The sequence below is a fragment of the Calonectris borealis genome, chromosome 2 (assembly GCF_964195595.1).
Source record: "Calonectris borealis chromosome 2, bCalBor7.hap1.2, whole genome shotgun sequence".
NCBI classification, from domain to species: Eukaryota; Metazoa; Chordata; class Aves; order Procellariiformes; family Procellariidae; genus Calonectris; species Calonectris borealis.
In genome coordinates this window covers 92,088,536-92,115,489 of record NC_134313.1, presented here as the reverse complement: position 1 = coordinate 92,115,489, position 26,954 = coordinate 92,088,536, and the positions used below count along the sequence as shown (strand labels likewise).

General features: G+C 40.1%; 1 protein-coding gene across 1 annotated transcript in view; it reads right to left on the bottom strand.

Annotated features, from left to right (window-relative positions):
* LOC142078374 (glutamate decarboxylase 1-like) overlaps positions 1 to 26,059 on the bottom strand; it is a 31,360-nt gene extending 5,301 nt beyond the window's left edge. The window contains 5 exon segments of the mRNA XM_075140838.1: positions 2,525 to 2,621; positions 2,623 to 2,639; positions 3,569 to 3,647; positions 3,763 to 3,825; positions 25,986 to 26,059. Coding sequence (XP_074996939.1) covers positions 2,525 to 2,621; positions 2,623 to 2,639; positions 3,569 to 3,647; positions 3,763 to 3,825; positions 25,986 to 26,059 — 330 coding nt within the window.
* Between the last annotated feature and the right edge of the window lie 895 nt (positions 26,060 to 26,954).

The window sequence follows — 26,954 nt, the reverse complement described above, 5'->3', positions numbered from 1 at the left end:
TGGTTGTATTTGATTCAACCTAGTTATACAAATAGTCCTATTGACTTCAACATGGTTTAATGCATCAGTAAGGTGGGCAGGATTTAGCACCTTAACAAGGACTCAAAAATACCAAAGGTTATATTCTGGTCACCTTTATGCCAATCCACATTTCACTATTTTCAGTGAAGGCATGATTGCATATGAAAATAAGTTTGGTCTTTAGCTACAAATAGTTGAGTTACGTGGATGTAAGAAAATAATTTGCCTTTATATTCATTCTGTATTCTTTTTTCACTGCAATCATCCCTTTCAAATACCTTGAGCTCCCACCTCTGAAGTACCAAACAGCAGCTACCAGAGCAAGGCAGCTTTACAACAAGGTTTCCTATTTTTCCCCACATAATTAGTCTGACATTCCTTTTCATATTTTGCAGAAATTAGAATATCTTTACAGGACACAGTGATTTCAGTGGAATAAGTTCATTATACTTCTATTATACTGTCATTGCACTATAAAGAAATCAGTGCTATGCACATCAGCATTCAAGTGTTTTTATGTGCAACAGCCAACATTTCCTTAAAATGGTTTCCTAATATTAGGTATGCAAGCCTATTTATAGCATCTATCTAGAAGTTTTCAGGAGGGGCTAATGGACTAGAGCTCCTATAAACGTCAAAATCTGAACAACAACAACAAAAAATTCAGACTATTAAGTAAACACAATACCAAAGTTGGCTAAAGATATAAACCATAATTATTCATACCTCTTCACAACAGCAGCAAAACGTCAAAAACAAAACTAGCTACTTTCCCCCCTACACCCACATACTTATATCAGAGCTAAGAATTTTGTTTAGGATAATCAACCCTACTTTGTTACAAGCCAAGTATCCTGAAATAGGAGGGTAAACTAAATGACAACTCTGAAGACAGACAGTAACTCAGGACCTCAAATGTTATATACTGCACAGGTGTGGTGGTGCATTCCCCTCTCCCTCCCCCCCCCCCCCCCCCCACTTCTCCTGGGCCGCTTGATGATCTCAGAAATTCCCATGGAACCTCGGCCTTGGTGTACCGAGTCTGGCGGTTGAGCGCTCCTTGACCGTATCAGAAACTCTGCATGGCTGAGGCTGGGAACGTACTCCCACTGCCTGGCCCAGGTGTCACCCCCTGATACCCTTATCTGGGTCGCAGCTCAAGTGAACAACACTGAAACCTTGAGAATTTTTAGTAACTACCACCTGGGACTGTGGCCAGGATGGAAATTTATGGATGACTAAAGCCAATCGTCTTGCGAACCTACAAACGGTGGTCCCAAGTGAGACCCTTTGAGCCCTCCTGGACCGCAGTGGGCTGCACCCAGCATCTCCCTCTGAGTGGGACGTCTCTCAGAGCTTGCGACCTCTCGAGTCTGCGATATTCGGAGGACAGTTGCTGAAAGCTGATGACGGGACCTGGGCTGAAACCCTTCACACCTCGAGGCTCAACGCTTGACCAGTTGAGAAAAAATGCCTAGACGTTTGACATGAATATTTCTTCACTGAACTTGAAGGGAATTTTTAACAGGCACCTTTTGTACATTTATATATATTTGTCTGTGTGTGGTGGTATGAACCAATAGTAAGCATAATTTGTAACTAAGTCATGACTGTAGTAGACTCTACTAACTCACTTTGTAAACGTTAAATTAGTTAGTGATTAAGTGCTGCTAAAATATTGTGATCCACCTTAAAACTGAATGAACCTTAGAATGCTGCTAAACACATACAATCCCTTACCCTTTTGTACTAGACGTAAACCGTTGACCGAGTCTGACACTAGGGGTGGATCCAGCCGCACCTAGGCTCCTCTCTGAGAAGGAGTTTGGAAAGCAAGGGGGCCTACTCTGAATCTCGTGACTCATCGGGAGGGTCTCCTTACTCTTTGTATTAGACATAAACCGTTGTCCAAGTCTGAGACTAAGATTGGACCTACCCACACCTAAGCTCCACCAGGAGTTTAGAAAGCAAGGGGGTCTTCTGTGAACCTCATGACTCAACAGGAGGGTCTCCCTTACACTTTTCATCCTTGGTCTCTATCATTCCAGCTCAATTATAACACCTTTTTCCTTTGTATACTTCATCCATGTAGTAAGTGGTAGAGTGAACCTTGACATCGAACTCTGTTAAGTTGCGCTTTTATAAATCTCTATTAAAATCACTTTCTGCTAATACCTTTGACAGTGATTCTTGACAGCCTCTAAACCACTCATTCGCAACAACAGGCAGCGTGTTTAATTTTTGGAATTGGCTTAGCTGATGCAAGAACAACCATCTTAGAAGTGGTATGTGCTATATTACTTCATGAGTGCAGGCAAGCTTTTTTGTACACAAGCACAACCTATACTGAAAGATTATATCCTCTTCTGTATTTTTTTCTGATAGCATCTATTCAGGCAAATAGGCCATTCGTTTCATAATGTCAGGAAAGCTGTACCTACAGAACTAAGTCCAGTTTTCAAGCTTATGAGAATGCCAAGCATTATTTCCAGAAAAACCTTACATCCACGTGCATCCACAGCTTATGCTTCTCACGTATGTCAGCAATGTCAGAAAGGGGATCAAAGGCTCCATTAAGGGTGGTGCCAGCAGTGGCACTGATAAAGTGGGATGTGACCCTGAAAGTAATAGAAGATTTTGCAAGTCCACATGAGCTCCAAAACATCTCAGAAAACCTATTATGCTTTCCTCATATCTCTAGCAGAAATTCTCTCTAAAATTAATAATGAAGAACATTCTTCTTTACTATCTCATCTCTTCCCATTTCTTAAACTCTTATTCTGTTTCAGGGTGAACTGGAAAAAAGGGTGCTTTTCCAAGAAGGGAAAAACCCAAAAATATAATGGCACTTTATCTGTAGGACTGCTTCTATTTGTGTGTGAAAGTCTTATATATCCATGACACAACATAACCCCAAGTATAGTCATCCAACCAGAAAACTTCCATTACTTTTAATGAGAAGCTACCCAAAGACACCACAAGCTCTTAAGTGCTTTTGCAAACATTGATCCTATTACTGCTGCGGTGGTAATGTAGCTGAAGAATATTTTTTGAGCTTTCTTGGCTCTCCCCCCAAGCACATATGCAGGTGTTTCAGCAATGTGAAAAACAATTGAACATTAACAACAACAAAAGCCCCCATTTCAGATCAACCTGAAATTAAATATTTAAGCATTGAGTACCACAATAACTTTAAGGTACTTTTTAAAATAGCTTAGCTGTGAGTCAACACAGAGTCAACATGTTTCATTTAAAAATATATCAAATCGAAGCATTTTAAATTTTCCTCCATTTGGAGAAAACTGGCTGAAACAGCAGGCCAGAATTTGACACAACTTAACAGACAGTTCTCATTCTCTTCAAAAACAGATTTTTCAGCTATTTTGTTATTTCCTGGGGGGAAAAAAAAATTTGTATATATATCCTGCTCTGTCTTTTACAATCAGTATCAATGACAATTTTATGTGAGTTAATGCTGCCAGATTTCAGATAGCATTGTTGGATTCAACTCCACATTAACATTAAAAATGAGAGTGAAAAAAACAACCTGTCTTTTGATTTTCAGTATTTCAGCCTCCAAATCAGCAGGAATCATTTTCCCAGTGTCAAATATTGAGAGAAAAAAACTCAAAGAGAATAATGTCATTTATTCTTTTGATTAGTCTCTAAATATACAGGAAATCAAGTATCAGATTCTACTTCTAAGACTATTCATAGTACTCTATGTGCCTTATTATTTACCATGCTACTAAGTTCATGTCATCTGCAAATTTTACCAGCCTTAATTTCATTTCATCATCAAAACTGTTGAGAAAAATAAAAAACAGCACTAGAGGAAGAAACGATTCCCAAGTTCATCTTCCTCAGCCCCCTTTCGTCCAAGAACTACCTAAGCTTTTATAAAAAGCAGTCATATGCCATTTGCGCATAGAGACCCTTACAATCCTTTTGCAGGCATTCGGTGGCTCGCTTGATGTCTTTGATCACGTACGGCCTCAGCCCCACGTGCGCGTCGTCCTGCAGCAGCCATCCTCGCCTCCTCACCGAGGTGAGTTGGTCGGCAGGAAGAAGCTGGAGCACCAGTTTGCTGACCACCCTGCCTCATAGGACCGTAGCCAACCTTTGCCTTAATATTTACCCTCTGGACAACTACATTTACTAAGGCACCACATTTTAAAGCCATTTATGGTCCAGGGGGCTTCTTCTCCAAAGTAGAAGTCAGCTGTTGTGCCCAAGCCTCTTTCAGGGCAAAACCTTCCAAAACCAGTATTTTCTGCTTTTACGGTGTCCTTACTTAAAATTTCAATGTCATTACATTAATTTCATTTTTTAATTTTGCACTGGGTGCAGGTGCCGGCAGCAGCGGCGGGGTCTGCAGGGCTGAGGGAAACAGTGTGAGAAACAGCCCTGCAAGCCCCGAGGGGAGAGCAGGAGGAGGGGAGGTGGTGTGGGTGGTTTTTGTTTGGTTGGTTGGTTTTGTGTTTTTTTTTTGTTTTTGTTTGTTTTGTTCCCTTCCCCTGCCCCCATGAAATGCAACTTAAATATTGTTTTAACAAGAAAAAGCCTGAAGCAGAACTAAAGAGATGTACCCTAAAGCCCTGCACGTATTCCAAGAGCAATGAATAGAAAAGAAATATGTCTGTAAACTTCTCCTTGAAACCGCTACTGCATCTGTTCCACTAGCCTTATGTAGAGGAAAGAAGGTCACATTCCAAGAATAGGAAAAAAAACCTTCTAAACAAAACAGTAGAGGTCTAAAATGAAAGGAATTCAGACAGACTGAAAAATGGTAGTGAGTGCTTGGACAGAAGCTCAGAAGAAGACAGGCTCCGGCCAAGGCTGCCCTAGCTTAAGAGGCCACTTCCCCACTGTCTGTTCCAGTGCACCCAAATCGCCTTGGGCAAATCCTTTCGTTTGGAAAGCAAAGGCAGGTCACTGCCTCTTGCACTCCCACCTGCGCCCCAAGGAGGCACTTTGATATGAGCAAGGGCCTCCTACCCCACCCCAAGCTCCTGGGCTGCTACTGCCCCAAGGAGACAAATGTGTTACAGGTAGGAGCGCCTGGAAAATTATCACACCCCTGGAAAGGCTGAGTTAAGAAAGGAGGAATCTATCTTATCCCATATTGGTTTTCTTCCCCATGTTTCCTTCCTGGCTGAGCAACACATTGCTCTTTGCACAGAAGAAGGTGGCAAGAACACCCAATCCCATTCTCTGCCCAAAACACTTTCTGTCACTTTGACTCACCAAAGAGCACCACGTCCTAGATGCAAATAAGCAATGAGATTGTAGAATATGTCTAGGAGAGTCCAATAATTTTTACTCAATTTTTTTCCTCAGGCACAACAGCCACTTTTTACTTAAACTGAATAAAGACCTACAAAAAGCAACTTGTAAAATGGAACCCTGTTTTTTTTATGAACAGTGAATTTTGTTCAAGACAGAGTTCATTTTAAAAAATGGAATTCCCACTAGGAAACAGAACCAAAGGCACACTGCATCAGAGGAAGTTAGGCGCAACAAAACATTCTTGATAGGCATGGCATGTCTTGCCTTTTATCACAGTTCACTGAAGTTTACGTTATGTGTCCCAATTCCAAAAACCATGGCTGCTTTCTTCAGTGAGTAATGGCTCTTAGATATGAAGAGGAGAAAGTCTGAGGGAGCTTTAAGCACATTTCAAGGTGCACATTTCATGTGCATACATGAAATATAAATAGTGTATATACATATATATATTTTTACTTATGGTATATGTTCCTCTTCATTCTTTCTGTCCTAAAGAAATACATTGCGCGTGACTCAGTTACGTTAAAATGCCAGCGTTAAAGAGGAGCCCTGTTAACGTTCACCAGCATTCTGTTGGTTTGTGTCTTCAGCAGGAACAGCAACACATCCTTCAGAAGAAGCTCTGTCTTCTGTAACGCATTCGCTTGTGCTACACTGTACCATGCCATATAGGAAACTAACAGTTCTTCCTCAGATGGTTTCATAATGCATTCTGATAACAAGGTCACATATGTGGGTATAAATATATATATTTTTAATCATAGATAATTCACTTAAGCATGGTACTCAGCAATTTATTAAACCATTTAAATTATAGTAGTAACGCAACATTAGTATCATGAATACTTACTAAGTGGTTGGTTACTTGAGCATTGGTTAGTGCAGTTAGTCCTAAAGCCGTAGCTGAAAGCACTGAGATATATAACTACTTAAAATTTCTCAAATCAAACATTACAGGATTTGCATAATATAAAGGGATAAATTTATCTGAACTATTCTCCACCGCTTTTGTTTGGGTATTAATATCCTTGACTTTACAGTGGAGAACTAAAGCCATTAAAACCTTTGCTAAATGTTTTATCGCATGCCTTCACAGTGACAAAACGAAAAGCAGGCAGGGAGCATTGCCCTCTGAAATGACATCCCCAAAACACAGCTGAGGTAGCAGCATCAGGGTGATGCTCACCGTCACCCCACCCTGTGCATGCACAGCTACAAGGTCATACTGTTCCTCTCCAAACACCTGCAGGGAGGCAGCCGGTCCCCACAGAGGGCAGTCACGGTCCGTTTGGATCTCTCAAATTTACGGGACAATGTGCTCTGCGATTTAAACTTTATTTCCTGAGCTCATTAAGAATTATGACAAACATGACAAGCAGGGGCTCAACCTCCTTTTGCCCAGACTAATCTATCACGTGAATTAACTTATTCACCATTCAAGTCATAAGATTTTGTAACTTATAACCCATAACTCTTAATTCGGGCACCTATGAACAAAAAAAAAAAAAAAAAATTAGTTACCTAGCCAACGAGATGAGAATGCTCATCCTTCCCACTCCGTCATGGTGCGGGCGTCCCCTGTATCGCACCGGGAAGCATGAAAGCTTCAGCAGTCCAGCTGCTGTTGGATCAACTTCAAAAGCTTTTTGGGTAAGCTGATGTTTCATACCTTCCAGCTTGGAGGTTTGGTCTATAGCATTTCCACAAGTTAGCGGATTCTGAGGAAACTGCCAGACGAAGATGATGGCTGCAGGAGACAGCAATTTGCAGGTGATAATGGCTGCATAATGGCCCGTTAGCTCTTTCTGGCCACCTGTCCTGCCTACATGGTGCTCTTGCTTTGACCTAATGGCACTGCTCGCAGCATACATCAGGCCTTAGCATGAGTTGGGTTAGTCAAAATCTAAGCAGGAGTTGAGGGAACAGTCACAAGTGCACAGCCACAGCACCGAGTGGCACGTCCATCCCACCTACATTGCCACCACAGGGCGTCCTGGGAGGGTCCCTGAGGCAGGGCTGGGAGCGGGGAGGGCAAGCATGGAAATGACAGAAGGAGTTTGATTTTTGAGTAGTTTATTCCTTTGCAGAATCTGAACAGTGCATTCTTGGAGATCTTGGGCCAGGATCCTCAGTTAATGTGAGCCATCATCGTTCTTCCAACTGACGTACGGAAAACAGACTCCACAACCTAAAAGGTTATAAAGTAGGTATGTTTATTCAGCGCTGGGCAGCACGGGGGTGTAGTCCCACCAAAGTCGTGCACACCAGGGTACTTAACTTACAGGGGTTATATGCAATCAATATATACATATTCATTACATTCCTTAGAAAAGGTGGTCTTATGGTAATGAGTTCCTGGAAGTCATTTACATAGTCCAAGCATGCGCAGTAAAATTAGGGTTAGGGTCTTTTCCTTCTCCGGTGGTCGTCCATAGTCGTCTTCACTGTGTCCATCAGTTGAACTCTGGGCTTCTTTTGTCTATATATGGTCACTTAATTAACTCATCAGTTCCTCGACTCTTGGAATGTAACAAGGCATCAGGTTATCTTGTCCTGTAACACTTATCCCTTCACAGTTGTTCATTGTTAGTGATTTACATAGGACACTTTTCTCATCACAGGTGTTACATAGGAGGCCTAACGAGCCAGCTCAAGGTCTATCCTCTCTTAGAAAGTGGGAGGATGCACTACAGTAAGGTCTCAGTTAGGAATTGTTAGTTAGTTTAGTAATTCAAGGATCCTGTTATCTACACAGCCTTTGTAACTTCTGCTTACAATATTTATTATGCTTATAACAGCATCTTGTCTATCCGAGTCGCTAGCTGCAAAAGATTGCACTAGCAAGTCAGACAATGGCTCTGCTATTAACGCTTAAGTGTTAGTTCCCTCTATCACAACCATGTATTAAGTCCTTGAAAGGTGAAAGACTAACTCTCCAAAAACTTACCCTGCTGCCTGCTTGCGTAGTCTGCCACCTGCCATCAGATCAGATGATTTCCTCTCCACTCTAGCCCATTTTGTACTTCCTCAGTTTTGGTAATGCTAGAAAACTTAGTCTGGGATATGGGAAGGAAAGGATTTTTTTTCCCCTAATTATTTAAACAGTTGTACATCCTAGGCCCATTTGGCCCTCTTCGTCTTCCTTCAGCCATCAAGTCCTACACTTTAGCAGAACACCAAAGCACTGAGGAGGAGGAATTAGTTGCACCCAAGTCATTGTCACTGCAGTTAATGTCTTTCAAAAAGTTTATTGTTTTGTTTTATTGAGGCTGATTTCTGATATCTAATTGAAGAAAAAATTATTTCTAGTACCTCCAAATCTGGAGATGCTTCTATTTGGGATTTTTTAGGCTGAGAAAGTATTTTTACCACATTTTTACAGTATTTTTCAATTGTCACAATTTATGTGTTGAAATTATAAATAGTATTTTAAAAAATATAACCAAAGTTATCTGCCTTCAAAACAGTTCCACTGCTGTTTGCTTCTAGATTAAAATGAAAGTACAAGTTATCGCCTATCTTACTGCAGGCTCTTTTACCCTCTCAAAAACTCATCCTTCTCTAGAGGCTGATCTAAGTACAAGGTGTCTCTCAATTCAGTGGGGCTAGAAGACTTCACAGGCTGACACAACCCATACCTTGCTTTACTTACCTGGAGAAAATACGCCATCTGTTTAAAATTCCCTCCATCTAATCATTTAATGCATTTTCTTCAGAAAAATCTGCTCCATGATAGTGAACACAAGAGCCATTTCATATGTGAACCTATAGATACACTTTTTTTTTTTTTTTTTTACACAAAAGTAACAGCTTATTTTAAGAGTATTTCATGATGCAGGAGAAACATAATCAAATGGAAGTTTTGATTTAGCAAGACCAGAGAGCACCAATATTTGCCTTTCTGCAGAGGAGAAAGACACTGCATTTCTGATAGACAGACATGTTAAGGGGTCACCGTACACTCTGTGATTGTATCTACTGCTTCTAAAAACTGTAGTTCACATTCAGGTTTTTGCTACAAAATTTACTTAATTTATGTGTGAGCTGTGAACTATAGCTCCCTGGACTGAACAGTCCAGCATTTCAGAGCCATACCTCAAGTTATTTTTGCTGAAAATTAACACTGGACCATGTAGCACAGTCTTTGTGCCACACCATCATATTTGAGACATTCTGCATGGGGTCTGTAGTGATGTTGGGCGACTACAATAACCCTAAAGCATCAAGTACTGGTCTAAGATAAAATTACAGTCCTGTCAATTTATGCTCCGTGGAGCGAGGGGGTTTGACAGCTACCTGACACGTCTTGTAGAGGGAGTTAAAAATTCTTTAATCAAAATTGACGTGCAAGACAGACATTCAGGAAACCAATATTGCCTAATGAGGTCCATTTAGTACGTGGACATTATCATGCAGTACCAGCCCACTTCACCATACAACTCCAAACCAGTCTGAAGACGGACACAACTGCTAGCCAGTAACATAAGTATTTACAAGGGCTTGATGAAAGGCTTGCAGGTTGTTTTCTGTTACCTGCAATGCAGAGGACAATGCACTGTGTTTGGCAAAAGTGAACTATATAACATGCAAAAATACTACACTACTTGATGACTTGCATGTAGTTGAAATCAGTTTTACTTAGTCTACACTGCTCTACTAGATTACAAAGACATACAGATTTCTAGATTACAAAGCCATACAGATTTTTACCTGAAAACGGATTTATGAGAGGTGCTTATAAGGTATAGTTATGCACTATTGCCTAGTACTAGAGCCCAAGGGAATGCTTTCTGCTTTTCCTTTAATTGAACTTTCCTATAAACTTTCTGCCTTCCAATTATTTTAAATTACGTGGCTACAACCAACCTGATATAATAAATTTATTCAGTACAGACTTATTAGACATGACACTGAAGCACTGGTATTTTCTATTTAAACCAAAGTCTGTAACACAACAGCCCTATAAATTTAGCTTAGAATGTCAAAGAAAATAATTATAACCTAACCAGCCCAGATTAATATATCACATCACCAGCTGAATTGAAAACCAGACCAGGATAACCTCAACCGTTAGATAAAAAGTAGCAATAGGAATTTTCTTTGGAGGACAAAAATCAGAAGCTGAGTTTTAAAGCAAGCAAGAAAAAACTCTGAAAGTTGAGGCAGAATTCCGGGTGGCTTTTTGGCCTTCTGCATGCAATTTTTTTCCATATGGCCAAGTTTGCCTGGAGCGCAGAAATTTAGGCTAATAAGCAATAAGCTCTGTTTGCACGCCAGATTGTCAGAATGATGCTCAAATTAATTATAAACAATGGCTTTGCCATCACCAATGAAGCCAAATGCATGCTTAATTTAATTGCAAACATCAGGAATGAAAAATGGTGGCTCGTACACTTTATGACACCAGACCCTTTTTTTTCTCCTGCAAATTATACTATCGCCTGTCAGAGGGGACTGAGAGACTTTTTCAGTCCTTTGCAAAATAAGCTCCCTATGCAAATACAAGTAGTTCAACTCAGAAGGAGGACTACTTATGTGTTCAAGACATGATGGAATAAAATTAGTAGACTGGGTCTATAGTCCTTATCTGATACTAATCAAGAAATGCAGTATAGATGAGAAGCCTCATAAACCCTTTACAACAGCTATCAGACAACGTAACATTGCTAGTTAAAAAAAAAACACATCCACAGTCTTAAAGAAGATTAAAGTGTTATCACATACATACAGTCTGCATACTTCTTTCTCCACCTATCCTTTCCAAAGGGAATCATGCATACTATAATTATCCAGATTTCTCTACTCCGATTTGTTCCATTTTTGGTACACATATCGAAGACCTAAATGGATATTCTGATTAGGAAAAAGAGGTAGGAGCACTGTTTATCAAACCCTGAAAACCACTGGCTACTTCCATGAATATAAAACATCATTCCAGCATCTCCAAAAATAATTAAAACAAACAAAAACACAAAACCAAAAACTTCCCTCACAGGCAAGTAAGTATACATCGTCTTCCCCTCCAATACATTACAAACAACTCTTGAGTTATGTGCCCAAGAACCTAAGATATAATTCTAGGAGGGATAGAATATCCTGTTGGTACCTCAGCGAAGCCTGTAACCATCAGTTCTTTCCTCTGTTTCCCTTAGCAACTGTGGAAGTACTTCTCATTAACCCTGTCATTTCTTTTCCTATATAAGCACACTTTGGTCTTTTACTCCTTTGTATTTGTCCTGTCTCTTAGCACTATTCATTTTCTGCAATTAGAACATATTTGCTAACGCTCTCAAGGCCACTTCTGCTCCATTCTTACCCATTCCCTGCTTCTGAAAAGCTGTATTTTCAGTCCTGAAATATCTTTGACAAAAACCTGCCTTTTATTGATTATTATTTCATGGAGGTTAAGAAAAAGAACATGAGTTTAGGACAAATATCTAACAAGCCCTACTGAAAATATTATTCTGATAAACCAGAAACCAATTTACAAAGACAATTTTTTTTTTGAGGGGGGAGTGGGGAATTGTATGTATACTTATGCACACACATATATATATGTATAGCCATATGTATGTGGGGTTTTTACAGAGAATTCATTAAACAAAGTTTTTTAAGGTACACATAAATATAGCAGAACCAGTCACATACACACTGTAGTTTAGATTTCTTAGGAGATTCTTTGGGAAAAGTTATGGCAGGAGGTCAATTCACCCTCTGCTGAACCTGCTGTGTTCCCTCCTATACGGGTCTATAATGCTCCCCAGTCAATAAAATCTTGCATGCAGATATCCAGTCCTGGTCAAATATCCTAGAATATTAATTCCTCATGTATTAGTCCTGCACCTACAGTTTCACAGGCCAGAGCACAGAGATATTAGAAGTTTTGATCTGCATCAACAGCAGATTTTAATTCAATGTATTTGCAAAGCAATGCAGTAACTCTTCTGGTTAGCACACCCAAGTCGAACATGTAAGATTAGTTGCTATTAAGCAAAATCTAAGAGATTAGTATTTTAATGTAATTGTCTACAAGTGTTCTGCCAACACTCATTAATGCCCTGAGCAGACGTCCTGCCGAAAGTGAACGGGGAGGGCTTTCAGAAGCCACTGCTCTCAGCTGAGGGTCTGGGCTAAGGCTGGCTGCCCTGCGCTGGCAGAGCCAAGGTCTGCCCGGTACTGTTTTGTCATGCCCTTTGCTGAGCAGGGGAGAAGTGGGAAAGTGGTCAGGAAAGGAACGCTTTAAACAGATGCTGTCCACCACTGTTGAGAAACAAATATATGACCACACCTTGGGTTTATCTGCACTAAAAGGTCACGATATCGGAATAATTGCTATAATTTCACTTGCTACAAAAGACTGGTATTTACAGTACATACATGTTAGTATTCGCTGTAGCTGTGAGCCATTCCCCAGCTAGACCAATAATGTCAAGGCCACCAGAAAGTTGACTGAAGTCATGAGGATGTCCTGAAACGACAGGCAAGTAAACCAGACTCTATGTAATGCATGGTTTTCTCAGCACAGTCTCTACTATCTTTTGTGATTAGTGACTAGTTAAAAGGACATGGGACACGAGAAAGTGTGTTTCATGGTAATGTTAGGAAACACAAACATCCCTGAGCAAAGGATATAATGGAGGTTGTAAAGCATTAGGCACCATTAAAAAGATTAAAATTAATCAACTAAATTTACTATCTACACCAGAATGACACGTGTTTGCTGAAGTTATTAATTTCAGCAGATGTTCAGAAGCATCCTATTATCTTTAGAGCTAGAACTCCATATGTCCTTGAATATCTGAACAAAACCAAATGGTTTTACATCTTTCTGCTGCTTCCTGGACTGTACTGAGTTAAGTACTGTGCTCTGCTTAACATCTCTGTACATACAGCAAACAAAAGTTAGCTGAAGACATAGAGGAAAAAAAGGACATGGGAAGTCAGCCAAGCATGTCATAAACAATGCCTTAATGAAGAGGGGAAAAAATGAAACAACACAAAAATCAATCCAGTCCTGCAAAAGCATTACTGTTTCAAATAACATTATCATTAATGAGGGAGTAAGAGGGGCATTTTCCTCCTGCATTTCTAGGTACATATCAAACTTTAATATCTAAGTAAGGAAGTAATACTTAAAGTACCCAAAATAGGAGCCTTTTTTTTTTCAGTGACCATGCAGAGACCTCTAAATGAGACAGTATAAATAACTCTTCACATCTGTTAATTGGTCCCAGAGTAGTATATCTCTTCTCAAATGTCCTCTATAATAGCAAAACCTTTTCAGAGCATTGTGAACATCACTGGAAATATAGAATGGCCACAAAATATATACCACACATTTGATAAAACCCAGATTTTCACACAAATCCCATCCAATCCATGAATCAAATAACATTTCATGCACCCATGATGCGACAGTGTGAGGCATGTATGCTTTTGCTACCTTACCTGTTTTAATTCTATATATTAAGGTGTCCCTACAATCTGCAAGTATTTATTCCAAGAGCTCCAACTGGTCAGACAGCTCCAGGCTGAACCCTTCCAAGCCCTCAGAAGCTGATGGGGGTGGTGAAAGTCCAGGACTTTGTCTCCATCATAGGTTCTCTTAGTGTAACTCAGGAAATCTCCACCACCTCAAGCAAGAATTGTTCTGTGAAGCCTTCACCATTCTTAGCAGGTAACAAGCCTAGGCAGAAATGAGGAGAACATGTGAATCAGTGTTAAGCTTTATCAGCTCAGTCAGGCTGGTCAGAGACTGTTTTAGTGACTATGAACTTCCTGCTGAGTTTTTCCCTGTATATCCATTTCCAAGACAAACAGGAATGGGGATGTAACAAAACAGCGAGGAAAGGGAAAAACATGGTTAAGAACATCAGGCCTTAGCATATGAATGTTTTTGCAACACTCACAATTATGTTGTACTTCTTGCTTCTGGCATAAGAAGTGCCTCAGAGTACAAGCCTGGCTCGTGAAATGGCTTGCTTAGTGGCCATCTGCCAATGGGTAAAATAAAGAAGAGTGAGAAGGGAAGCATTAGCTCACTTTGCAGCCATTCCCAGGACACAGCAGCGTACTGCTCCTTCTCAACTCCTCCTTCCAGCAACAATGACAGAACACATCTCCCTGCAAGAAAGGGAGACTTTATCCATAAATCTTCACACTGCTCCAGAGAGGTGGCTGCCACAGTCACCTCTGTACTTTCAAGGGAAGAAGTGGAGAACACAGAAGGTGAACATGCTTCCTCAGCGTGGTCCTTTCTTCCTCAGCATGGTTCTGAAAATGCATTTCATCATGTTTACAGGGCAATGAGGAAGAGAGACACAGTCGGGCAGTGCACAACTGCTTTAGAAACCCATACCATCAGCAGTTTTCAGCCTCTCCAACTGAGGCAGCAACTTCAACAAATACTCTTCTCTCAGATTTTGCCTGATGAGAAGAACGGAAATGTTATTTCTAAGTAAGTTTTGAAGAGGAAGAACACATAGCAATGATGAAAAGAGACTGAGAGAACAGCAAAGAGTGACAATGCACAGAGACAGAGGTTGGGGAAAGGGTATCTTCATGCTCAGTGTCCTTCGCTCTTCCTCCTCTGTCACGTGTGGTGCTGGTCCCTAAGGACTCTGCCACAGCAGCTCCACAGCATGCTATTAAGGCCTGTGAGATCTTCCTGAGAGAACAGGCAAAGAAGGTGTGTTCTCAGCAACATTTAAGAAAGATGCAGTAATCACAAATGGTAAGATTGTTTGAATTTAGCCTTACCTGATGCATAGGTATTTGCAAAATAATTCACAAAGCTCTCAGTGCGAGTCTTTCTTTCTCCTCACCGCCTTGCTGGAGACTGCAGATGTGTATTTTACTTGCATCTCTAGGTTTAGAATTAGTGTATTCATCTGCAGAAATACCATCAGGATGGGGGAGAAGGTGGAGGGAGAAGTATAAGAAAAAACATTGTTATTAGGAGTTCCGTATTTGTGAGATTAGCCCCCCATCTGATTGAACTGAAGATAGGATCTGTTATTTGACTATGAAAGTAACTTTTTGGTCTCACATAGCACTGATGTTGAAAAGAACATCAGATGTATTTGAAGAAGCACTCTGAAAAAAACAACAATCAACCCCCAAAATCTCAGGTGAGACTGCTGCACCTGGCAAGGCAGGGTAGCCTGGACCATAAGGATTGTTGTGCCGTGGTAGAGCCATGGGTTTACCTGTATGTTGTCCTGAATCTGATTCCTAGCTGTGAGGGAGAGGAGGGGAGGGGAGAGGTTAAACACACTGATACAACCTGTGGTTTGAGAAGTCACCAAGCTGCAGGTTGCTGGAAGCTGGAGGATTATGCTGGGGGAAGTATCACAGGGTTTTCCTGCATTATGGTCATTACTAAGGGTAGACTACAGACAAGGGGCAGTCACAGGATATTGAGACAGACAGCCGTTGGCCTGTGCGCTATTCTTCTGTTCTTCTTATTACTAAAACTGTTATTTTAATAAGAACAGACGCTAAGTCCTGGGCTTTGCTTAACATCCAGGCTGAACTAATGCTTAAAATAACAGACCAGCAATTCTGAAAGTCAGTAATACAAGAATAGTTTCGGAAAAGCTTTGCTGTCTTGGTGTTTACACAGACAGGATTGATTTACATGGTCTTTTATCAAATAATTACATTTGATGTAACTTTAGGTTCTGTTTTCACGATGTGGGTAAGGAACACAGTTAATGTCACTTGGCTTTTAGGATAATAAAAGTAACCAAGTGTTACTTTTCCTCTGTTGCAATGGTACCACAGCCCTTACTGGATAGTTATATCTCCTTTGCTCTTTGTGTTTTCCGACTGCAAAATGTTAGGGTAAGCAACCAAGCACTTTCTTCACCAAAACAACAAAATGTAAACAACAACAAAAAAGCAACTTGAGAATGCTGTTAGTGCTGGCCTATGAAGACACTGGTAAATCTAACAGTCTTTCGAAAACCAGACACACAGTGCCCAAAGCAGCTTCTGTAGCAGCTGCCAGAATTTCCTCAACTCCTCAGATGGCATAAAAAGTAACACTTGGGAAATGTCCTATCTTCTGGAAATTTAAAGTAGATTTTTAATTTCAGTTTCTTTGAATTTTTAGAAGAGACTATTCAAACTTCTTTAAAAACCTGTGTTTCACATTTACTTTTACTGCATATAAACATCATATACATCCTGATTTGTAACTGTGACTTCAGATTTTGTAGTTCCGTTTTCAGGCACAAATGACAATAGCCACAAGTCTAGCAACATAATTATGCCCATAAATCAGTCATTTAACTGCATTAACAGAGATGAAAGAAAGAAAGAAAAACTTATTCACACTTATTTCATGTACATGGGAAGAGGGTAATCTCTATATAGCTGAAGTTACAACTGTGCAAACACTGTTTATCTCAAATATATATGACATTTTGTCATCTGTCCTCCAGATTTTTTTTAATAGATCTTTTCTGATTTGTCTCTAGTTCCAAGTTTGACCATGCAAAGTAAGATTTATTACTAGATTTCTGTGGATGCAGGAAAAATCTTGGTATGAATTTATGTTTCAGGGTTTCATTCTTTGTATGTTGTGAAAATAGCCTTTAAAAAATTAATTACTTATCTAGTTCTTCTGACTGCCTACCTTTAAAAGAGGGCTTCGCTTTTGTTTCCTTAAAATGATCCATATATATATATATTTGTTTTGTCATCTCTCCTACTCCCTCTGACTCCCAGTGCAATGCACCTGTCTCGTGCTTTTAGCCTCTGCTTTCCAATTGATTGCACATTTGCTAACCGTGAAAACTCAGCAGTGTTACTTGGGAAACTCAACCTTTGGAGAGGGAGGGTGAAGCCCACAAAAGAGATTTCAGCAGAGCAGTATCAGGAGGGTCACTCCTAGGAGGGTTGCAGAGTCCACCCCTCTGGGTTTGACATACATCTGCTCACACTGCAAGGTTCAAATGTCTAGAGAGTCCCAGACTAGCCAGAGAGCTGTTCAGGCTAACCAGAAAAAATGGTCCCACTGAGATCTCTCTCCACCCCAGCTGCTTGGGGGTTACTAGATGTTACTAAACCCTGAACTCGTTTCTAGAGCAGATGCCTATATCTTCCTCGGGCCCTGCCCCTCAAAAAAAAGTCTGTGTCAAGCTCAGAGAGCAGAGAACGTGGTGGCATCTTTCCTTTATTTGGTATTTCAGTGAGCAAATGGTGGAAGACCTGTTTTTAAAGCTTATCTCTGCTTTATCCCCATGCAAGGGATGAATCATTTGGGAAGGGAAGAAGGAAAAGGAAGAATCACTTTCCAAAACGTCATATCAAGGACTGGTTTTCGAAGGGTAGGGAGCCAGAGCATTGCTCCTGTACCAATAACTATTTGTGTGTTTATTATTAAAACTTACCTTAGCTATATCTGCTTTACCAAGTTCATTTTCCATATCTGAAAATATCTGTTTTCTTAAGAATATCTATAAAGTCAAAAATATCTGTAATCTGTAAGAATAACATACCTGTTTTCTTACTTGCATAGTTGGCTGCAAGCCTATTCAAAGATAACACCCTTTATAGTTGAGGTCTTAAGCTTGCTAATTTAATTTAGGGTGGAAATACGCCAATTGTCCTTGTCATGTTAATGACAGACAGATTTTTCAGGCTGGACTAAAAGAGCTGTAGGCTCCCCGTTGCTGACAGACCTGTTTTCTGGGATCACATGCCAGGAAAACAGCTGCATCACTGCAGATCATCATTCTCAGTCTGTAGAAGAGTGTCTTGCATCCAGCACTGCAATATCTACGTTGCCAGCTTTTCCTTCTTCATCCACACATGCACTGTCTCATGGAGAGGTATGGTCAGGCATATGTGCACTGACAGCCATAGGAAAGAGCTGGTCTGGGGGCAATTCTGTCCAGCCCTTTTTCTTATCCTCACACTGCAACAGGAACATGCAGCGATGCTGACCCACACCTCTTTCCCCCCAGGGCTGGCAAACAGCCTGCTTCTGGAAGACCGCAATATGCCGTGTCCACGTGTCTTGGCGTGTGCATGGCCAAGCACGGACAGCCAAGAACCAAGACTGTGGCTGGCAGAGGCGAAAAGACGACAGAGTTTTCTACAGTTGAAAAGGTTGGACTACCCTGTTAGACATTATTAATACTTAGCTGAGTAGCAAGCTCAGGTTAGTAAACTGCGAATTCTTGCAGCCCATCATGGAAACTATTCTGGCAGGATTGAAGCTGGCATGGCCCTAGCCGCCCCTGCCCTCCCCATGCCTTTCCCAAACCTTGGCTGAACGTTTCCTTTGACAACGTCTGTGTCAACGCTAGCTATCATGTGGCCGTGCAACAAGTGAGATCAGATCACAGATACAGCTAAAAAACTCAATCCTCGGGGGGTGGGGACTCCGAAAAGCAGAACAACCAGGGTTCAGCAGCTGACTCAGCTCCCTGCACTAAGAGGCTGCTGAAACACAGGGCTGAGAAGAGGCGGCGGAGGAGGGCAGGTCCATCCCTTTCAGCAGCAGCACAGACTTTTATCAGCTTTAGCCAAACACAAAATCACGCTTTCACTGTACCAGGGAGAAACACAGATATGGTTTTCAAGAATAAAGATATTAATGCATTTCACTTCAATTTCCTATTTGTTCCAATGGGTATCTTTGTTTCTATGCTCTATCTGCTTAACAACTTACGTAAAACAATCTTTCAATACTCAGTCCAGACTAATGAGGAGCAATAAAAGGCTATCACCACACCTTCAACAGGATTAAACTATTTTCCTGTTGTGAATTAGAAAAGGTTAAATAGACTTCCTTTTGCTGTAAATTACTCAGTGAAAAATATCAAACCAACCCACTCAATAGACGGATCACATCAAACATGTGTCAGCTTTCAACAAATATTCTCTCCGTGTCTCACGCTGGTGGCAAAGCACAGAAGGTTTGGTTGTTTCCTCCTGTTGTACAGCAAGCATAAAGAGAGCTTGGTCCAGAAGCGGTTTCCTAGGCTGCGTGCATAGTGATGGATGTCACACCACTATTTAGATGTAGTAAGTCTTGGCCTTTGTACAAAACACTACCGTTTTGATGTTGAAGTACTTACCTCTAATCTGTACTCCTAAAAAAAGTCTGGAGGGGAGAAGAGGGTACCAGCTGACACGGTCTAACCTTAATTCAGCTTGCTTAGGTGACTGAGTTGCTTTCTGAGAGGTCCACTGCTTCTAGGCTCTTTTGTTATTCAAAGCACCTAAGACACTTAAAGTCAGGCAGCATCCATACACTTCAAAGGAAGGTGGAGTCAGGCTCCATATATTATCTATGAGTATATATAATTTTATGAATGCCTTCTTCTCTGTTCCAAATTACTTCAGTATAACTGCAATGACCTTGTGGGAGTTATTACTGAATTTACTGGGGAGCCACCGACGTGGCCACTGGGGAGCTTTTCCCTCAAATGATTAAGCAATTCTGTCAGGGCATATTTCTTATATTAACGTCCATCAGATGACATCATGGTGTTTAATGAAGTTGGGGCTTTTCTTCAGTGAAATTCACAATTTAAAAAAGAGGTTTAATGGTCTTAAGCTCTGAAGACAAAATCTTGAAAGCAATAAAGATGCAGAATTTTAGGCAGAGATTGGGTGCATAACTGAAATTGTCCACAATAAGCATTGAAGGTTATCATCCAAATAAGAGTACAAATCAGTGAACACAAGGGCACTATTTGGCTTTCCAGAGTTTTGCTTCAAACAGCAACATAGCAGATATATGGGTGACTTTCAGAAATACATTTAGCTTAAGAAATTTATGACTTTTTTGGGGGGAGGGGGTGTGTGCAGTGGGAGGGGGAGAAGAACTACATTTTTTTATCATTTGGTAGTTTGGCTGTTTTGGATTGGGGTTTTTTTTGGACAAGAGTAAGCAATATATTAAAAACATTAGTCACCTGAACTTGATCACCTACCTGCTTTTGCTACTTTCATCTCTGTATCATTTCACTTTATCAGAAAGAGAAAAAACTAAGACCAAAACAGTTGTTTGACTTCTTTCTATTAACTTAAAGGGATGGAACGGAGACCCATTTTTACTCTAGTAATACAGATGATGATGCAAAAATAATCTGTGTTACCTGCACACAGTTTAGGTAATCTTAAAAAGTAATAATAAGCCTTATTTTTCCTACTTGACTCTGAGTGGTACAAATGATGGTGATCATTTTTTAGAGAGTCTTTAATACCAAATAAATTCCACAAAAAATGTTATTTAATGACATTTTTAAACTTACTTGTCTTATTAGCAGCTGCCTTGCGGTCCATGCCTGTGCTTCTCTGGATAACGGTGCAGAGCAGGAAACAGTAGGAGCCATGCGCAAACAGTTTTGAAGAAGGGGCGAGGTTTATCTGCCTCTGAACAGGTATCCAACATGCAGATTCTATATTCTCCTGATCTAATGGGAACGACTCTGAGTCGTGGGTGGTAGCTAACTGGATGGCTGAAATCTGCTTTTGTGTTGCTTTTGCTGTGGCCAGAGCCAGTCAGTTTTTACAGAACTCTCACCTGTAAGAAAGCTTCCTTAGCACCCTTCTTTCCCCAGCTGCCCCCAACTTGTTATGTTTAGGTAAAGAAAGATGGTGCTTCTCATGCGTGATGTTAAACAAATATTTGAAAGTGCAGTGCCATCTGTGGCTGAAACTTAAAAATGTTGAGTGCTTTCTACTCTCAATGTGTTCAACAGGAGCTAAAATATTCAGGAATTTTTGAGATCCAGTCCTGCAAAGAAAAATATTCCCATGTTTATGAATGTCTCTGTTCAATTTCCTGTTCTACCAGCACAGCTCCCCCGATCTCAAGCATGGCCGCTTCTACTGAGACTCTTCACACGGCATTACCCCACTTTTACTTGTCTGTCTCCCCAGAAGCAATCTTCAGTCCTGAATTAGGTGCCAACTCCTTCTCTAATGAGCAAGAGAAGCTGCATACTTCAGGTGGCATACTGAAAAGCCAACATAAGATGAGGAGAAACAAATAAAATAGTTGGAAATGGAGTGAGGCATCCGAAATAGCTCCCTTCATGTACGGGTCTATCTAGGTAAGAGACGGCCTTTTGTGGTGGTGTAACGACAAAAATACTAAAGACTGAATGAAGAGGTTATATAAGCACCAAAGATGAAACCTCCTGGAAGCCTTAAAATTCTTTCAGTCTTTAGGGCTCTGATGAATCATCTAACTTTTCTAAAGTTTCTATTGGCGAATTTTATATACAAAGAGAAAAACCTTTCTCAATGTGCTAGATTTTTAATATACCCACGATATCAGTAAATCCATTATCAGATAGGTATTAAGAGAAGCATATTTACCACTAAACCATAGAAAGAGAATGTCAGTAACAAGGCACAGCAATTTGTTAAAAGCACCTTTTGCAGTAATTACTTTTTGCTTTGAAAAAAGGACTTGCATCTTAGACATTAATGAGGCAAAGAATCAAATAGTGTGCTATCAAAAGAAACATATGCCACTTTGTCTTGAGGGGTATGATTAGTATTTCACAGATTCAAAATAAGGACTATATTGATTCACTTAGTTCTGTTTCATTCCTTATTCATGAAAAGGAGAATAGAGGAGACTTGAAAAAAGGTTTCACTTGCTTTCCTTCTTTTTTTTTCTCCCCAGTCTCTTTCAGTGAGCCATATTTCGCACAGAAAAATGGAAAATGTCTCTTGTCACTTACATCTCACTGGTTTCTAGATATTTTGTAGATGTTCTGTTTACTTTCCCATTGATTTGTCAAATGTTATTAACTTCTTAAATTTTTTTTTTTTTAAACTCACTGCAGAGAGGAGAGAAAAGTTTGCAGACTTCTACCCTGGCTGTGCAACTTATAACATATGCACAGACAAAATCATAGCTTTTAGGTCCTAACTGTTTCTTCTGTAACTATTTTCTATCTTGTAGAGATATCTGTATACCAGTATCATAATACTTATTAGGTATGCTTGCATTTTTGAATGGAAGATAGTAACAAACTGACTCTCACATGCAGTTTTTATTTTCTTGCTCTCTTCTCCATTATAATTGAGGATTACAGATTATTAGAAAAGTGGGTTTTTTCCCTACTAAAAGTTTCAGAGAAAGTACATATGTTACTTTAAATCAAACTTTTCCTTAAAACCCAAAACATTTTTTTTTTTTTGCTGAAGCATCTCAGTTTGCTTAAGCTCCCACTCCCCTCCATGTGCAGGCTGTTTTTCTACACTCCAGCTCTCAGAAGATATCCCTCTCCTGTCTCATCTTTCCTTGTCTGCAATACGAGAAGTTTATTTATGACCAGTACCTGTCCTACAGAGGACTTCAGTGAGATGAGAAAGGCAAAGTACAGTTCCAGAGAGGCACAATATTTTGAAGGTAAGCGATTTGGATTTTCAGCAGAAACCTTTCAAGTTCAGGATAAAAAAAATCTAGGTTTTCCGTGAAAAGCAGCTTTCTACAGGAAAAGCCATACCACTTTACTGTGGATGAAACAGACTGTATGGACTAAAGCGCAGAGATCCCTTGGGCCAGCCAGCATTGTAGCAATACTTAAGAGCCTTCAGATAATTCCTGAATTAAGCCACAAGGCTGTTTCACCAGAGTCCTAGCTACCTCCCTATAAGCAATTACATAGCTCCATAAAGTTTCCCTTATCTTATCAAATCATGGGTTGAAAAAAGTATTGTTGGGATCCAGATGTAGCTTGAGTGACAGGGGCACCAGGAGAGGCTGCTTTAGAACAACATTTGCTGGGGTAGGTCTTGCTGTTATGCCCCATTCTAGGTTTGGGCTTATTTTCCAAACATAAGCTGATGAAATGGAACTGAAACCTCATATTTTGCATTAACCAATCGGCAAGTTGGCAGCACTCTTTCTGATGGCTTTACTGCAGTAAGAAAGAGGGTCTCCATCATTATGCAAAAATAAATGAGGTGAACATCTTCAGATATGCATTCAATTATTTCATCTTCATGTTATCTGTTGGCATCAGTTGCCACCTACATACAAATGTGCCTACAGATGCATTTTTTGCATGATTTAGCAATTTTCCTTCCAGAGTTGGCTTGGAAGGGAACTGTTTTCAGAAGGTTCAAAAATATGACTGTAGAGAAAAAAAAGAAACCTACATGCTCCCTATTGCATGTGCAGTGAAAAAGTATGCTGTCTGGCAGAAGTTGCCCATGCATTTTCAAGCCCCTAGATTTTACACATACAGGTTTTACAGATTTTTCTTTTTTAAATTTAATCCCTCAGCTAGCCCTACCTAATTTCTATTAATTAACAGAAAATAGATATACAAATCTAAAGATGAAATGTTTGCCTTTAATGACTGTCTAAAATTAAAACCATTACAATTTACTAAACTTTAACGACTGGCCTCTTTCATTAACTTTGCTCTCAGTTATTTCTTCTAATATAAATTTTATATTAGATAAAAATAAAGCCAAGTCTTTCTGAACTTCACATTTATTTTTTAATTAGTTTCCTTGAAAAAGACATATGAAAAGCCAACTACTATTCATAAAGAAATATTGCATTAAGGTTATGAATACCAATTTTAATTTTAAACATGTCTAACATGAATTTAAAACAACTGTGGAAAAGGACCTAGAAGTATTAAGTGTCAGATTTTTGATGCCTCGATTATAAAATACTTGACTTCTAGTTTAGCAATTATAAGTTTATAGGCTAAATGATTGTATAGATTATCAGCAGTTGAAATTACATGTCATGTCATCACGAGTGCAACTAATTCTCTCTGAATTTGCAATATAATTTCGGATCTTGCCATTGCTTTTGGAATTTGACAAAACTTCAAGAGACCAGACCCAAACCTCCTAAAAGATTTGCTCCATTTTCCTCTGTGAAGTTAATTTTCACTGCATTTGCATCCCTTCTTTCAGCCAATATATTTACCAACCTAGAGATGTGACAGCACACTCAAGGGTCCACCTTGTCCTACACTGGTGTGTTGGGTGCTACACAGCGGTTTCTTTACACATCCAAGCAAAACGCCAAGCAAACAGGTGCCTTGATTTCCCCTGAGCACAAGAATACTGCCGAGTTAGCATGGCTGGTCTCTCTAACACAGAGGAGGAACAAGGAAAACAGGCATAAAAGGAAGCATATGCCATTCTCACGACACCGTTTTAAAGTGGGATGAAGCATCTCTTTCATTCACTTCTAACGTAAGGCCCATTCTTCACAGCTTAGGAGACAACTGGAATAATGCATCAGCAGCATACCTGCATGTATGAAAGATAAATGCAAAATAACATCAAGAAACTTTCTTCCCTCTGAATTCGTTTGTACAGAAGGAGCTCGGAGAGTTAAGAGGAAAGCACTTGGCTCAAAACATTCATCAGATTAGACATCATTCTTGATGCACAAGCTAGCATCCCATTTAACATGTTGGAGCGAGGTTGGAAGAAGGACAGAAAAAAAGTTTTTAAAGTGGCTGCTCACTTTCAATTTTCTCAGAAAAAGAGAAGACAAGGACCACAAAGCCTGTCACAACAATTTTGGAAGCTGTAAAAGCTAGGTTTCCCTTTTAAACAACTCCTTTGAACACTCCATGTTCTCAACAAGGTTAAATCGAAAGACAAAGCTTTTACAGCTTCTGAAATGCTTGTCCCTGTTCCCTCTTTACACAGATCAAGAATAGTAAGAGGGTAATTACTGATTCCCTGGAAATATACAGCCCACCAAAAGCTTGAAAATTAGTAGTTATGCCCTTTTTCTGTCCTTACCCCGTTCTTTAATTTGCTAAAACTAATGGACTCAAGAGGGCTTTTGAAGACATTGGCCCTTCATCTTTGTCAAACACTTATTTTACAAAAGTTAATTTTCCCCCTTGATCCTCCTTTTTAGATTAGCTACCTGCAATGCCCTATAAGGACCTAAAATTGACCTACTTGACCACAGGAGGATCATCCTTGCTTAGATATCTTCTCTGGTTCTGCAGAAGTCATTGTAATTGCATCTGTATTGTCTTTTCACTAGGCACCCAGGAGGGACTCCTTCGTGCCTGCAGTGGTTCAGGCTTCTGCCTCGCCAGATCTTCACTTCTCCCTCGGACAAGGTCAAACATACAAATACGTACCCATACGGCAAACTTTGCCTCTTAACCCAATGCCCATCCACAAGCTTCTCAAGCTGGGAAGTGTGGTCTCACCTACCCTGCAACACCCACAGCATCTATCTGCTTCTCTCGTTGCACTACTGCCCCAGCACTCTCTGCAGAAGGCCATGCCAGGTGCTTTATCTAAATTACTGCCCAAATCCTGCCCACTCCTCCCTCTCTTCCTATTGCTGACAGGGAGGTTATAACACTATGAACGGGGACAGAGACAGGACTCAGGCAAGGCTGCTTCCTCAGCTCCAGCAGCAATTTGTGTTGCTTTAAAATGACCATGCAAGTTGGCCTAAAATTGCTTAAGACTTGTGTATAAGATGAATGTCCCATACATAGAAATATCTAGAGAGCACATGGTTATAAGTGACATGATCTACAGCAGCTTTCCCTGTGTGGTGATGCCCCCACAATTTAGGATAGCCTGATGCACAAATTATTAGGGACAATGGGAAACTCAGCCCTGTTCTGGATAAATGCCTAAAACCCCCTCGAGAGCATTCTGTCTTGTGGGCTCAGGCTCACCTGCGCAGGGCTTCTCCATCACCAGGAGGTGGTTTAACAGCCAGCCTTGGCAAACACTTCCACTTTCTCTCCATGTTGCAACATTCAGTTCTTATCCTCAAACCCGGAATTAGCTGCAGGACAGGGATCCCTTTTCCAGCTGATAGGTGGCTTCATCTGTTAAACTGCCTCATTTGGAAGGTGTCATGATACTTGCAAAGCCATCACTTGTTGCATTTGCCATTTTGTGTAAGCAATGCCTACACAAATAGATGCAATCAGACATAATATACCATAGCATAATATACCATTCTTTGTCTTAAATGACAGCCCCTTAGAGACCTTACTGTTTTTTCTTTTTTTCTTTTTTTTTTTTTTTAATCTAAATCTAAGGCTAGGACTGCCACTAGGTAAGAATAATTAAATATTCAAAGCCTATTTGCAGAAAACAGCCTCTGACTTGAAATTTGCAATCTGCAATGCAGAAAAAGTTGAAATCTTTATAAAGTCATTTGAGTGACATACATATACGGTTCAGCTATGATTCATGCCTACAGATCAAGCCTATATGAGACATCTTGCTGTATTGCCTTTTATGCTAGTATCTGGAAAACTGTGCCATTAACAGCAGATCGCAAAAAAACAGATGATAGAAAGGTTCCTTTCGTTACTTAAATATGACCCTCAAGCTTTGATGAGATAATCAAACCTCTTCACACAATTATGTCCTTGATAAAAACCACGAGTCATTTTTGAACTGATACTGGAAACGCTATTTCAATAAATCACAAAAGGGGAGCTCTCATTTCTGCATTACAAGAAGCTACTTCAAAACCAGCCCAAACAAAACAACAATAAGCATCCAGTGAAAGGTTGAAATACGGAAAACAAAAGGAAGCAAGCTATAATTGTTGGTGCCTATAGCATACAACCCACAGTCAATGCCCCAAAACCACACAAAAAAAGCCTCCAGAGAATGCTGAACAGTTC